Source organism: Pleurodeles waltl, chromosome 1_1 (genome assembly GCF_031143425.1).
Source record: "Pleurodeles waltl isolate 20211129_DDA chromosome 1_1, aPleWal1.hap1.20221129, whole genome shotgun sequence".
Taxonomy (NCBI): Eukaryota; Metazoa; Chordata; class Amphibia; order Caudata; family Salamandridae; genus Pleurodeles; species Pleurodeles waltl.
The window spans coordinates 441,984,007-441,996,939 of record NC_090436.1 but is presented as its reverse complement, the minus strand read 5'-3'; the positions used below and the strand labels follow the sequence as shown (position 1 = coordinate 441,996,939).

The 12,933-nt window shown below is 44.5% G+C and overlaps 1 protein-coding gene across 1 annotated transcript in view; it reads left to right on the top strand.

The window, feature by feature from the left end:
• The window catches only part of DHFR (dihydrofolate reductase), a 227,881-nt gene that overhangs the window by 97,387 nt on the left and 117,561 nt on the right, over positions 1 to 12,933 (top strand). Inside the window, exon 4 of the mRNA XM_069224548.1 lies at positions 1,383 to 1,509. Coding sequence (XP_069080649.1) covers positions 1,383 to 1,509 — 127 coding nt within the window. The remainder of the gene's footprint in view (positions 1 to 1,382; positions 1,510 to 12,933) is intronic.

Genomic DNA, 12,933 nt, shown 5'->3' with positions numbered 1-12,933 from the left:
TTTTAATGCCTTGTGTATGCTGATTGTAGCCTGTTATACCGCAGTGAGTGTAACGTTTTATGACAGTTACATTTTAATGGGTCGTTATCTAAGCATTTTTGAAATTGCTATGTTAGTCTGTGTCTAGGAGCTCTGAAAGGTGCTAAAGTCACAAAGGAGTTAGTGAAGAATTTGGGCCACAGAGGACGCAGTACTTGTTCTGTTAGTAGTGTGTTTACTTAGATCAAATAAATGGCAATATTTTGCCCAACAAATACTGTAAAATTGCGCAGAAATGGGTTATTTGTGCTCTGCTCCTTTGTTTAAGGCCCTACAGTGGTGGACAGGACAGAAGTTAAATGTCTAAATAAAAACAAACTAGACAGACTAGGCTATATTAACCACTGTCAGCACATTTAGTGCCCCGATCTTAACATATATTGGAAAGGAGTCATTATATATATATATATCTTTGAGTTGATTAGCAGTGTTATAGTTTATTCATAGCAACACAACCTGTGGCTATGGAATTACCACTGATATCAAAGGGGAACAAAACAAAAGTTTTCAGACAGGAGAAAAACGATCAGCAGTTGGTTTGCTGGAGCTGTTGGTATTATTTCTTAAGTTGCAAGTTTCTTTTTTTTTTTTTTGTCTTTCTTTTTTTGATAGAGCGCGAAGTGAACCCGAAGGTATTGGAGGGCTTTACATGAGCATAAGGACACATTCATTTTTGGTAGGCACAGAGTTAAGTGATTTGCCCAGAATCACAGGATGTTGAGCCGACGCCGAGACTTAAACCTGGTTTCCTAGCTCCAAAGTAGGCAGCTCTGGCCGTTAATCTACATCCTCTCCCAGTTGTACTGAGAGTCTGACCTGCTGCCTCCCTGCACCTTCGTTGATGCATCCCACGACAGGAGGAGGGAGTTTGCAGGGGCTGTGGCCATGCAGATGTCTATGCGAGTGACAAACACTTTTCTACAGTCATTGGGAAGGTCTCCTTCCAGGACGGAAAAGTTCTGTGATTTTTTTAGATACAGCAATTCAAAATTAAAACCTTTCTTTTAATAAATGGTTTTAATTGAATGCGTGGTGCAGGTAGAGGCTAAGTCTGAAAAAGGCAGGTGTTGCTTTGACAAAATGGAGACTGAAATCTTTTATATCTTCAGAGACTGGAAATGAGGCTGAGTGGTCCTCTGAAGCCTGCTGCTTAAAGGGAAGTCAACCTGCCGGTGTCAGCAGCATGCACTTGCAGCAATGAGCCATCTTACCAACCACACTTGTATACTCCCAGTGTATGACTATTGTTGATGTAAAATCCTTTCCCAGAATGAAGTCGTTGTGTGTAATGATGGCATAATTACTTGTCTATGTAAATTAATATTTGTTACCATTTTCTTTAGAGAACCGCCACAAGGAGCTCACTATCTTGCACACAGCCTGGATGGGGCCTTAGAGCTTGTAGAATCACCTGAACTGGCAGAAAAAGTAGACATGCTTTGGATCATTGGAGGAAGCTCACTCTATAAGGTATTGATGCATCATGTAAAAATATTCTCCAGAATAGTAAAAGATCAATAATACTGAGTTACACAATGACGGAATAAACTTTAAAATGCATTTCATATAACTTGTTCTCATAAGGTTGCCTTTTGGCTTGCAGTTGCTCTGAGAATGACTGATTTCTAAGTATTGGATGTCGTCTCCAATGACATTAAAAAAAAAATCCATGGAGATCAGGCCATTTGGACGTGATGTCCACCCCCTGCATTCTTTTTCGTAACTCTTGTATTCCTATGATGATAAATAATTTCTGGTTTATTAAGAGTTTTTGTTTTCCTCTCATACCTTTAAAGAACATGGTACTTTGAATTTCTATGTTTAGGTGGTGGGAGAAGGTAAATGCAGCTTTATGCAAAAGAGTTTGGTTTAAAATGTTTAAGGTGCCAATCAGGTAGGTAGTATCTGGAGACAAGACTTTAGGAGACGTGGGAGGGAAATCGAGGAACAGTAACCTTCATAATACAACAATCTTACCCTCCAAACGTTTGTCTTTCACCTGACAGCCAGTAAGCTTTTTAGTATGCAAACCTGAGTGTTGTTTAAGGATATGATATCCTTTGGCTGTTGCTCAGAGAGTATTTGGATTTCAGCTGCTTGATGTGCTAAAATCTGTATTGTAGGTAGGGCTGGACAGTAAAACTCATAAATACATGTAGTAGCTACTACACAGGCCACAATTAGATTGGTAGAATAAAAAATAAAGTTAGTCAAATGTTTTTATCATACTTGCAATTGCTCAAATGTTTATTTTTAATTGTCCTCAAACTGTTAGGTGCAGTGCTTAATTTGTAAATAAAAACGTGCCGGTGCCCAAACCTCTCTCCTCTGAAACACGTGGCTGCTGCAATTAAATGCGCGAGCACAGAATACTGAGGCAGTATAACCGTGAAGCTATCTCAGGCCACTTCAATTCATTTACAGCCACTTCCTGCCCCTTCAGCTCACACTCTCAGCTTTCTGCTTTCTCCCTTTGTGGTGCTTTTTCGTTTGTCTCTTCCTACGTATTTCCCATATGTGTCTTTGGCTCACAGTAAATGCTTGAGGTGGAAAAATAAGTGCCGGCCCTCAAAAATAAGTGCCTATTCCCCATACCGGAAGCAACCGGCTCAAATTAAGCACTGGTTAGGCAAGTTGTACAGTCCTCAACTGAATTGTGGAGCCTTCCAAATTCACAAGAGTGCTTCCTGAGCATTTTTACAGATTTTTTTTTTGTTTGTTTTTTTGTTTTACCCAAACGTATGCATCCAAAGGGTCGTGGCATTCTTCCCCCTTACTAACTTGTGGATGGGGTAAACTGACAATAAAATGAGACTTCCCTCAAATACAAGTCACAATAAATTGGATGTTTGTAGGTGGGAAGACTATTTCAGTTAGCATCTCACTGGCATTTGAAGTTTTATCTCCTGGCCTGGTTGCCAGAGTAGTAAATGGACTTCCACAATTCCCGAGACTGAATTTTCCAATTTATAAACTAGTTAAATCCCATGCACCACTGAACAGAAATTAAAATTGGTGGCAAGTGTTTAAGTGCACTTACCACAGAGGAAGGTGATTGATTGGCCGTTGCATGGGCAATGTTTTAAATGATTATTTTAATAACTTCTTTCCAATGTTGCTCAAAGAAAGTTAACGTTGTGTTAGAATATTTGGTTGATGTCTGGTAGCTGATTGCAACGTATTTTCTTTTACATTCTGTAAAAAATGATATCTTAACACATTAGGAAGGCAGAGAAAAATGAATGATGCATTACTTCCCAACCATCTTCAAATGAGTGGCCTGTGAAGCGCCACTGATCAGCGTGTCAGTGGAGACACACTGAAGGTAGTCTAAACTTATAAAAGCTCCTTACAATAGCAGTTTTCTTTTTTTTGATTCACTTGTAAGGCTGAGAATGTTGACGGAGCTTATTAGGTTTCTTTTCAGATCTCTTAAATGAAAGCTAAAAAAAAAAACAGGACAATACTGTTTTTGCATTTTATTTTATATTATTTTATTGCAATATAAGAAAAGAAACAGATATACATTGAAAGAACTCCTCCCACCCAATCACCCTCCCCTTTGTAAATGCAGATCAATGCCTCCTTACGCGCTCTGGTATCTGTTGGGTACCCTTTAGGCCATTATCTCCCCCTCTGTTCCTGGGCACTTCCACCAAACCTGGAGTCCATCTGGGGGTCCCGATGATTCACCTACCCTGCACATCCCATCCACCCATATTTTATTGTACTTCTTTTCCTTGCCTCTACCCGGTAAACTTCCTTTTCCCAGATCCGGCGCCTGTCCATTCGTTGAATCCCGGTGATGTCCCAAGATCCCCATTTTCTGACTATTTCTCTTTTAGTCACTATGAAACCAAGATTGAGTAATGGTTTTTGATACCTGGGGCCAGATGTAGCAAAGGTTTTTACCCATTCTGTGTCTATGGGAAAAAGTGTTTGTACATATGGCCCCTGGTGTGATCAGTTTGTCCCTAGATTCCCAGGAGTGCTGTTTCTGGTTTCAGTTCCAGGGGATTCCCTGTGGCATCATCCAAGGATTGTCCCACCTCCCTCCAAAACCCTTCAGTCTTAGGGCAACATCATAATGTGCAATAGAACGTGCCCATGTTCCCACATGCCTTCAAGCAATCTGCAGTCGCTGCCCTCCCTATTTTGTACAGTAAGGTTCACATGAATACACTTGGTGCAGTATTTAAACTGTATTCGTTTGAGTGATGCAGGAATGACTAGCTTTGCTGGGAACTTAAGCGTCTCTACCTAGTCTGCCTCCTCCAGTTTCCCACAGCCCTCCACCCCCTTCTGCAGTGTATCTAGTGAGAGTTGCGTGTTTCTCATTATAGTGTCATATTTGAGAGAAATTTGTTTTCCATGATATTGTGCCTTCTAAAAGTCTCAGCTTCAAGGGGGTATCTTCCTGGGTCTCTGACTCTGCAGGGTTGTTGCGGCGTAGAGCTGCTCCCAGTTGGGCATATTGCAGCCATTGTGTATCCGACATTTGGTATTCTATTTGTAGATGTGAAAATAGCACCACCCCGTCCATGTCCCACACCTCAGCCCGAGGTGACATCCCCATAGCATCCCAGCCCCAAAACCCACACGGAACAGTCACCTTTGGCAACCGTGTGCCCTCCCAAATCGGTGTTTTCTGGGGCAAACTGTTGGCCCACCCCATTTCTCTGGTGAGTGGCCACCATGTCTGAATGACCGTCACTGTTGCCGGGCGGAATGCGGATCCCAGATTTCTGCCGTAAAGCCAGTGCAGGTAGCTGTTGTTATTCTTGGATTCCCGGTCTACCCGAAACGCCGAGTCCTCCCAGGGGCCAATGGCACAGTGGTTGACTACAAGCACTTGTGCCGCTTCATAATATTTCTGAAAGTTTGTGATGGCGATTCCCCCATCATATTTCGACCTCTGTAATGTGCGAAGGGCCACTCTAGGCTGGCTGCCCGCCAAATCAAATAAGTGCGTGGACTAGGATTTTGACTCTATTAAAGAACACATCTGGAATAGGGTGGGGGGAGTTCTGAAAGACATAAAGGAAGTGAGGGAGGAATACCATCTTAAATAATGCGTCCCTCCCCAACATTGAGACAGAGAGGGACCTCCAGTGTTTAACATCCTTCTCAAAGCTTTTTAATAGGGGGGATAGATTTGCGTCATAGTAGTGAGTGGGCTGTCTAGTGATCCAAATCCATAAATATTTGAACCTGTCTAGCTCGATCCTCAGAGGTACACCAGTGTTTGGCTTGGCGTCCATGTGCCCACTCGGAATAGCAAGGACTTGTCCCAGTTAATCCAAACCCTGAGACTTCGCCGAACGTCCGGAAGATGTCACCCAAGCAACTGATCGAGGAGGGTACCTGGGTCAAATATAGCAGGATGTCATCGGAGTACAGAGAGATGCGTTCCCTTCTGCGGCTGCTAGTCAGCCGTCCCCAGATCAGCACGTCACAGGACAATACTTAAGCACCTTGTCTACTTGTTATGAGCCTCGTAAAGGAAAGTCGGCATGTAATGTGTGTGCCAAGGAATTTTCAGGAAGCACTTTGCAGAAGTTAGTTCTGTAGTTTTTAACAGTTGTTTCTCCAGATCAGATGTAGAACTTCCATAAGGTAATGTGTGAGACCCTTTATACTGATCCTGATCCAACTAAGCCATTGCTAGGCAGTATCCCTGTTCAGTAGTTAGTTTGGCATCTCGGGGCTTTTGCTGCTGCTTCACTCAAGATGGATTGGCCAAGTATAGCCTTTGAAGTATTGACTATACAGTATAAGCTTGGGCAAATTTGCAAGGCTTGCCTTAGGAGGTAATAATTAATTAGGGACCCTATGCAGTAGAGCCAGTGAGTCTTAATATTAGTTCTTTCTATGAAGTAGAAAGAGTTAGACAACTTAAAATGGTCAACAAAGCCCTAAGGGTTCTAGCACTTTATGAGGCTGAGATGTGACCCACAAAATTGTTCTAGCTCTTTGAAAATTCTACTGCTGTTGACCAAGGGTCCGATGTACTTAAGACTTTTCCATTCACAAATGACAGGGCTTATAAATGTGAAAGTCCTATGTAAATGCAATGGCCATATTGTAAGTTGAAAAGCCTTTCCAACATGCAAAATGGAATCTCTGCTCAATCACGAATTGTAGCTAGGAGGGGGTTTGAAAGAATATCCTATCAAAAATGTGAGTCGCAATGATATTGTGAAGATGACCTGTTAGTACATAAGGTGCGTAACAAAATCAGAGACAGGCAGCACAAAGCTGGTTCACTATTTGAAACGGTCTCTTATTAAATAGAACCCCAACAGCAAGGTGAATAATTTCACAATGTACAGTGATGTCAAACTACAGCGTCTTAGTTCAGCTCTGTACTCAGATATCTTTAGAGTCATCCACACTACTACGAGAGTGTATTAGTGTTCTGCCACTCCACTCGAACAATTTCTACTTACCAAGAGCCAAACGAAGCGTATGGCTCTAGATTTTGGGAGATCTTGTAAGTTGTGAAGCTCAAACTGTAAAACCAGTTCCCAAAAAACACCTTGGGACCCTAACCAAATACTTAGGGTGGTGCTGTGAAGTGTTCTAGTTATCAGAGTCTAGTTTACCTTCATGTTTCAGTCGGTGGTAGTGCGTAGTTACAGGACACAGTTCATGGGTCCAGGGATGACTCAACCATATGCAGTTCATTGTGCTCCCCTGGGGTTGCCAACAGAAGAAAGTGCTTCATTTGCAGTAGTCACCAGGTGTGCTGCTGAAGTCCTTGTTCTTCAACGTCCTCCTGGCAAGATGGGGATGGGGTGGAGATCATGTAAGGGAGACTCTGCTCGTAGAGCTCTCACCCATTCGCTGTGTAAAAGTGGTTGTTCCACAGTGCTTGCTGGCATAAAAATGCCAGAACCAACTTATATTGAGGTAAGAATCCTGGGGCTAGAGGCCTGCCGCTCCTCTGAGCGTCTGGAGCTGCAGGAGGACAGACTACATGGAAAGAACTGCTCGGGGAGTGACTTCAAGGTGGTGGCCACACGACTAAGATAGTAGAGCATCTGCAACGGTCGTGCAGGGACAAGGTCTCCCCAGTTGCAAACAACAGGGTTCACCTCCCGGTCACCCGAAGGGGGCGCAAACATGAGCGCGCCCTGCTGTAGTGGATCCTGGAGTGCGATATGAGATGGACTGGTGAGGTAGGCTGCTGCGAATCTTATGCGGCCTGGCCTGGAGGACGCGAGCTCTGTGCCTATACATTTGTGTGACACTACCACGTAAAGCAGTGGAATTAAAAGCTACCGAGGCATGAGCACAGTGAAGCACAGGGGGTGGGAACTGGAGTGGGCTTCCCCTGCCAAAACGAGAGACTGACAAAGGTTCAGAGAGACCTTCCACCCACACAAGTACAGGAACTTTCAGGTCCTTAGGAAGGAGGTCAGCAGTCCAACTGCACACATAGCCTTCATGAGTTTGCAAAAGTGAGGAAAACTGGTCCACCACAGCCAGAACAGATCCTCCACCTGGCCTTACACAGCAAGGTGGTACAGAAGATGGCTCCAAGGATGACGGGTAAGTTCCCGGTGACCCCCAAAATGATGCAGTTACACTGGATAAAATCTTGGCTGCTATTCAGAAGTCCAAAGAGGTACTGAAGGCTAAACAAATGTGGTGGTGGACCTACGTCTCCTATATCAGGTTCAGCAGAATCTTGCGGACACAGTGCACGAACATGCAACAGCCCTAGCAGAAGTCCAGCCCAGAATTGCAGGTAAAGACACTGACATAGCAAATCTGCAGCAGAAAGTGCACACCTTGGAGCAGAGACTGGACGATGCTGAAGGGTCCACTTGCAGAAATATATCAAAGATTATGGGGCTGCCAGAAGGAGTGGAAGGAACAGTTATGATAAACTATCTGGAGCGTTGGGTGGCAGAGGAGGTGGCCCCACAGGCTTTTAGGAAATTCTTCATCCTGGACAGAGTCTATAGGTTTTCGCACGCCACTTTCCACAGGGTACCCCACTGAGACCAGTGGTGGCCTGCCTGCTCCACTACAGAGATCGAGACATTATCCTGTGCACAGCGAGACTGGCAAGCCCACCACAGATTGAAAACCATAAAGTGTCAATATTTCCTGACTATACTATAATGGTGCAGAGGCAAAGGGTATCTTTCAGTTATGAAGCAGGCTGTCCCTGACCATAGCATTCAATAAGCACATATTGTGCCTGGCCAGATTGAAGATCATGTTGGATGGCAAGGCCACACTGTTCACTGAACCTTCTGAGGCATGGGTCTTGTTGGAGGCCTACAGAACCAAACCAGGTGGAGGGAGTACACAAGAGAACCAGGCGTCCTAATGGAAACTAGTGCTGAGGCATTGTCGGAACAGAACCAAGCCACCTACTAGGGAACAGAAAGAAGAGAGCAGGGAAGCAGCTCTTGCAGTGGCCATGGCAATCTGAGAGAGGAGTTCTGTTGGGGATACCTTCAGAGCTGGAGACATCAGGAGTAAAACTCAGGTCATGACTCCAGCACTCACACCTTGAACGGCTCACAATTTATAACAGATCCATGGTGAACCGTAGGCTCCGGGGGCTTGTTGTATCCTCTGGAAATATGAGAAGCTGGGCAAGAGAGCACTTGAGACAGGTTGCGATGTGAGCTATAATGTAACCTGGTTGATATGTATACTCACTAAAGTTGGTTGTGAAATAGGTGCTTTTGGAACTACATGACATGGTGCAGTGACGAATAAGCTGGGTGTGAGCAAAAGAAGCGATCGAGGTGACGCACTATTCCCCCTTCTCGTCTCTGTGGTAAGAGAGGAGAAGTCACACAAGTTAGGAGTCTTATACCAATAACTGTCATGGATATGTGGCTGTTGCTGCTGTTCCTGAGGATTGGGAGTTGTGGGAATTTTCATCAAGTTGTCACACCACAATGCACTGGGCAAATTCAAGTCCGTAGCCCTTATGTACGAGCAGGGAAAAACCTATACACTGTAGGGTGAGAGTCCAACGGGGCCATGTCTGGAGTCCCAAAGAGGGAAGTGTAATCAGTCCACATACATTTAAATGACCACTTCTAAATACACAGTTCTTACATGGACAGTAAGGGACTGTTTTGCTTCACTAATGACCGAGATGAAACACTCCTGCACAGACAGAAATCTCTGGAATGCGCTTCTTAGTCTAAAGAAGACATTTATTAAATCACTCTGCAAGGTTCGTAGAGAAGATTAGCATGCTGAAAGCACATGTTTAAAAATGGTCACAGAAATGGAAAAAAAATGATTCTCCACTGCAATATACACAGCAAATGTGTGTGCATGTGTATATATATGTTCGATGGCATGTGTAGCTGCAGATACACATGCTGTGCACTGTTCCTGCCATCTAGTGTTGGGCTTGGAGTGTTACAAGTTGTTTTTCTTCGAAGAAGTCTTTTCGAGTCATGGGACCGAGTGACTCCTCCCTTTCGGCTCCATTGCGCATGGGCGTCGACTCCATCTTAGATTGTTTTCTTTCTGCCATCTGGTTCGGACGTGTTCCTCTTCTCTCCGTATTTGGAATCGGGAAAGTTAGAAAAAAATTGAAAATTCGTCTGTATTGTTTTCGTTCGGTACCAGTTTTGTTTTAGCGTATCGGCACCGACATCAAGACCGCTTCGGCGGCCCTTCGGGGATTCCACTCTTCATCAAGGCCTGGTCGGCCCGACCACACACGTCGTCCAAGACTAATGGACCGGACCCCCTTCCGTTTCTGTCCTAAGTGTCATGCCAAGTATCCTTATACAGACCAGCACCGAAAAAGGCCAAAGATTTGCCAAAGACTTCCGACTCCAATCGAGTTATCGAGAAGGGCAAGCCTCGAAAAAGCTCATCGGAACCGAAAAAGACAATTTCGTTGGGAATTTCGGTACCGAAAAAAACGGCTTCGGAGCCGAAACGCTCTTCCTACACTGAGGAGCAAGGACTTTCTATGCAGCTCAAAGAAAAGCACAGATTTGAGCAAGATCTGGATTTAGAAGAACATGACCAGACACAACAAAGGTTAGAAATCCAGAAGGACACAGGGAAGATCCAAACCATCCCTCCAGTCAAATCAAAAAGAAAACTAGCTTTTCAAGAGACTGAGATGCAGCCCAAAGCCAAAGTGGTTAGAAACAAGTCACCACCACCAAGTTTCTCACCACAACCATCCCCACTGCAATCACCTCACTTGTCACCAGTGGGTACACGGATGGCGCAGTCACCCACACATACTGGGATGACTCAAGATGATGCGGATCCCTGGGATCTATACGACCCACCTATATTGGACAACAGCCCAGAGTGTTATCCGACCAAGCCTTCACCACCAGAGGACAGTACAGCATATACGCAAGTACTAGCCAGGGCAGCTACGTTCCACAACGTAACAATGCACCCGGAACTGGTGAAGGATGACTTCCAGTTCTACACACTTGCATCCACTCACGCATCCTACCAAACCCTGCCAATGCTACCGGGCATGCTCAAACATGCACAACAGGTCTTCCAAGAGCCTGTAAAAGGGAGGGCCATCACACCAAGGGTCGAAAAGAAATATAAACCACCCCCGTCAGACCCAGTGTTTATAACTCAACAGCTCCCACCAGACTCAGTGGTTGTGGGGGCTGTAAGAAAAAGGGCGAATTCACAATCATCAGGGGATGCCCCACCCCCTGATAAAGAGAGTCGAAAGTTCGACGCAGCGGGTAAAAGAGTGGCATCACAAGCAGCCAATCAATGGCGAATTGCAAACTCGCAAGCCCTACTTGCACGCTACGACAGGGTACACTGGGACAAAATGCAAGACATCATCCAGCATTTGCCCAAGGAACACCAAAAACGTGCCCAACAAGTAGTTGAAGAGGGACAGGCCATATCGAACAATCAAATACGGTCTGCCCTAGACTCTGCAGATACAGCAGCACGGACTGTCAACACAGCTGTAACAATTCGAAGGCATGCATGGCTGCGAAGTTCTGGATTTAAACCAGAAATACAACAGGCGGTACTAAATATGCAGTTTAATCAACATCAGTTGTTTGGGCCGGAGGTGGATACCGCGATCCAGAAGTTGAAAAAAAGACATTGACAAGGCCAAAGCCATGGGCGCGCTCTACTCCTCACAGTACAAAGGCACATTTAGGAAAAGACAGTTTAGGGGGAGGTTTCGACAACAAACATCTGAACCATCCACCTCCCAAACAAAACCCACCTACCAGTCGCAATACCAAAGAGGGGGGTTTTGTTTTACCTACAGAGGACAATTCCCAAGAGGAAGAGGGAAATTCCAGCCCGCCAAACCAAGCCCCAGCAAACAGTGACTTCAATGTCACACTACCCCAACACTTGTCACCAGTGGGGGGGAGGCTAACCAAATACTATCACAATTGGACACACATTACCACAGACACGTGGGTCCTATCAATTATCCAACATGGTTATTGCATAGAATTCACAACATTCCCTCCAGATGTTCCACCAAAACCGCACAGATTGTCTCCACAACACTTAGACCTATTACATATAGAGGTCCAAGCACTGCTACAAAAACAAGCCATAGAGCTAGTACCCTATCACCAGAAGGGAACAGGCATTCACTCCCTGTATTTCCTTATTCCAAAAAAGGACAAAACATTAAGGCCTATCTTAGATCTCAGAACACTGAATCTCTTCATCAAATCAGATCATTTCCACATGGTAACACTTCAGGATGTAGTTCCCCTTACTAAAAAAAGGGGAATACATGACAACACTGGATCTATTCAAAGTGCTACCGTTCGGAATAACAACAGCCCCCACAGTATTTACAAAATGCCTAGCCATAGTAGCAGCTCATATAAGGAGACAGCACATGCACGTATTCCCATATTTGGACGATTGGCTAATAAAAGCCAACAGTCAGCAACAATGTCAATTTCAAACGCAATACATCATAGATACTCTACACAAACTAGGGTTTTCTTTAAATTACCAAAAATCACATCTATAACCATCCCAAATACAACAATACTTTGGAGCAACACTCAACCACAAAAAGCAATAGCCACTCCAAGTCCACAAAGAATTCAGTCGTTCCAAAATGTAAAATCAAGCATGCAACCAAACCAACAATACACGGTAAGGTTTGTGATTAAACTACTAGGCATGATGTCCTCATACATAGCTATTGTCCCAAACGCAAGACTACACATGTGGCCCTTACAGCAGTGCCTAGCAAAACAATGGATGCAGGCACAAGGTCAACTCCAAGATCTAGTGTTGATAGACCGCCAAACACACTGTTCGCTTCAATGGTGGAACCCTGTAAATTTAAACAAAGGGCGGCCTTTTCAAGACCCAGTGCCTCACGTCATTATCACAACAGACGCGTCCATGATTGGGTGGGGAGCACACCTCAACAATCATAGCATACAAGGTCAATGGGACAATCAACAAAAACTACTTCACATAAATCACTTGGAACTGCTAGCGGTATTTCTAGCATTAAAAGCGTTTCAGCCACTTCTAGCCCACAAACACATTCTTGTCAAAACAGACAATATGACAACAATGTATTATCTAAACAAACAGGGAGGGACACACTCGTCACAGCTGTGGCTCTTAGCACAAAATAATTGGCCTTGGGCAATTCACAACAACATTTGCCTGATAGCACAATACATACCAGGCATTCAAAATCAGTTGGCCTACAATCTCAGTCGAGATCAACAGCAAACTCACGAGTGGGAAATACATCCCCAGATACTACAAGATCACTTCCACCGCTGGGGGACACCAAACATAGATCTATTTGCAATAAAAGAAAACGCAAAATGCCAAAACTTCGTGTCCAGGTACCCACACCCTCAGTCCAAGGGCAATGCTCTATGGATCAGC